The following is a 2646-nucleotide window of genomic DNA, read 5'->3' on the forward strand; positions in this document are numbered from 1 at the left end:
TAAGGGTTTTATTTTTTATTTCTGTATATATTCAGATTGCAATATAACCTCTGACTCGACGTAGAGCCACCACTCACCACCCTCGCCACTGTGAATGAATCTGTTTAATCATATGTTGAAGGTTGAAGACTCAATTATAATGTTTAAAAGTATAAGGATCCGAATGAAGCTTAAGTAAAACATGGGACCAATAGCAACATTTATTCAATTACTTTACCTGACAGCAATATTTAGGTTGTGACCCCATACATGCAATTCAAGGATTGTGAGTGGCAACTTGAAGATACAAAATTTCAGTATGTCTTGGTATTTCTGGAGCCTGTGCGAAAATACTAGACTCTCAATAGTGTTTTTTAGCATGCAATATCATAGCAGTGGAAAAAGAGAATGAAGATGACCTTCGCCTGTCGCCTCCCAGGCTCCCAATTCCCACCCTCTAAATCTGCCCACTCCCACCGCTACTCCCCCTCTGCCGCTGCCGGAAATTCATGTTAACTATTTTTTTGGTGCGTCTACATCAGAATCTCATAAGGTCGAATTACTTTGTCCAATAATAACGTTTTGTATGCTCGACATATCTTCTTGGCTGTGATTCAGAGATCTATTTTTTGTTTAATTTATCTACTAGGGATCTGCAACTATTTTTGGTAAACATTAGCTCATGTATGTTAGTATACTGTGTTCATGTGGAGAAAAGAAATGCAATTAGTACATTCCAGAAAAATCACATGATTTCATTTTCTTACTTGCTTGGATAACGCATATCCTCCCCTCCCTTCCATTATGATCTGTGAGTTTTTCTAATAGAATAGTTACCAACTCTTTTCTTTTGCAGCCTGCAGTCAATTTGTCAGTTTATTGAGACATCCAACTTGCATGAGTTGATCAACAAGCCCATCCCTGGTTCCTGATGGAGGCATCATCTTCCTTGTGTTTCCAAGTTTCTGGTTTTAGTTTGTCCAAGATATGGCTATGCCTTTTTCTGGTATTCGTTCTTCAGAACTGCAGCCCAGCACTTTCAGATTCACCATATTTGGTCGGTATGGGGAGCTATGACATAACAGGGCCAGCAGCAGACGTTAACATGATGGGATATGCAAATGCTGAGCAGATTGCATCAGGAATTCACTTTAGGCTAAAGGCTCGTGCCTTTATCGTTGCTGAGCCTAACATCAAGCGTGTCATGTTTGTAAATCTTGATGCTTGCATGGCATCACATCTTGTTACTATAAAGGTGCTTGAAAGGCTTAAAGCAAGGTAAGAGTGATCACTCTTGAATCTTATATCAGAAAATTGCCTCTCTCCCTCTCTCTGTTTGATCATATATTTGTATAGCCTGATCCATCATACTTTGCACACACAGGGTATCATTCATATAATTGTTTAATGATTTTTGATTTATTCACTAAAGAACTAATCCCAAATTTTTCTTTGTATTGGAGATAGCCACATTTCAACACTGCGTGAGAAATGGCAAAGTCTTTAGCCATTTTACATTCTACTGAACAGGGTCAAGACATAATGTTGATTAGATGGATAATTATATATTTTGCAAATGTAAGCTTTCTTGCACCCTCATGATGGTGTAGCTGACTATACAAACCTCAATTTGGCAGGTATGGAGATCTTTATAATGAGAATAATGTGGCTATCAGTGGAATCCATACGCATGCTGGTCCTGGTGGTTATCTGCAGTAGTCTTCTTCGGCTCCTGGTGTACTTCTAATGTTTGTTTATTTGGTCAATAGTCATTCTGGCTCGTTTTTTTTGTTTTTTTCTTGAATGAGCATCGTAAAAGGTTGCATAACTTTGGTTTTGTCCATTATTCTCATAATCAAAATATCGTATTGTGGAAGTTCATTATTCTCATAATCAAAATATGATTTAGGAAATATCATTTTTTAAAAACATTTCAATTGCGTACTAATACGATATTCAAATTTATCAAATTCGAAAATAAAAATTACTTCGTTTTTGCATTACTTATGTAAGTATAAATTGTATGAATATGAATATTACAAAAAAAATATATAGTATATGAATTTTGTTAACACTGTAGATATAGAGGATCGAATTTAGAGGACGTTGCTGGTGATGAAGAAAATATAGAGGATGAAATCTTTTAGAGTATTTTGTAGAATACAGAGAATATTCATTTAAAAGATAAAATTTAAAGTACGCAGCAGTCTCGTTTCCCTCCGACCGTGGACCCAAGCATCAAGGTTCTCCATCTCCAGGTGACCCCTCCGCCTCGATCCCGTAGGATTTTCCAGCTGATTTCTTCGCCAAGCGGCATGTATACCCGTGTTTGTGAACGATTTGGGCTTGCTGCCCGCCGCTTGTGATGCGATCCGGTACTTTTTGGTGAATATTGCGGAGTGCTATGCGTACAAAGAAACATCATGCGGAGAGCACAATGGAGCCACATTCAGTTATATTTTACATAGCCTCTTTTAAAGGGTAAAGGGTAGATGGATGATAATTCTGCATGTTTTTGTTCTGCTCTTTATGTTACATTCAACGACTTCTCCATACTTCACGCTTGTATTTGTTGGGGGACAAACAGTAGGTGGCTACTTTTGCCTCTCTTTTCTTTTTTTCTTGCTTCTTGGCTACAATACCAGTCTCCCTCTACCTATCCAACTC

General features: G+C 37.7%; 1 protein-coding gene across 1 annotated transcript; it reads left to right on the top strand.

Annotated features, from left to right (window-relative positions):
- The first annotated feature begins 437 nt into the window (after positions 1-437).
- On the top strand, positions 438-1720 carry LOC103629203 (neutral ceramidase). Its single transcript, XM_020539720.3, has 3 exons — positions 438-532; positions 836-1257; positions 1617-1720. The coding sequence occupies exons 2-3, from the start codon at positions 911-913 to the stop codon at positions 1696-1698; spliced, it is 429 nt and encodes a 142-aa protein (XP_020395309.2). The 5' UTR covers positions 438-532; positions 836-910; the 3' UTR covers positions 1699-1720.
- The last annotated feature ends 926 nt before the right edge of the window (positions 1721-2646 follow it).

The sequence above is a fragment of the Zea mays genome, chromosome 6 (genome assembly GCF_902167145.1).
Source record: "Zea mays cultivar B73 chromosome 6, Zm-B73-REFERENCE-NAM-5.0, whole genome shotgun sequence".
NCBI classification, from domain to species: Eukaryota; Viridiplantae; Streptophyta; class Magnoliopsida; order Poales; family Poaceae; genus Zea; species Zea mays.

Bases quoted from the DNA above. Each gene is read 5' to 3' on its own strand.
- LOC103629203 (XM_020539720.3), top strand. From the start codon at position 911: ATGGAGGCATCATCTTCCTTGTGTTTCCAAGTTTCTGGTTTTAGTTTG. The intron at 1,258-1,616 runs GTAAGAGTGATC...TCAATTTGGCAG, and splicing joins CTTGAAAGGCTTAAAGCAAG to GTATGGAGATCTTTATAATG.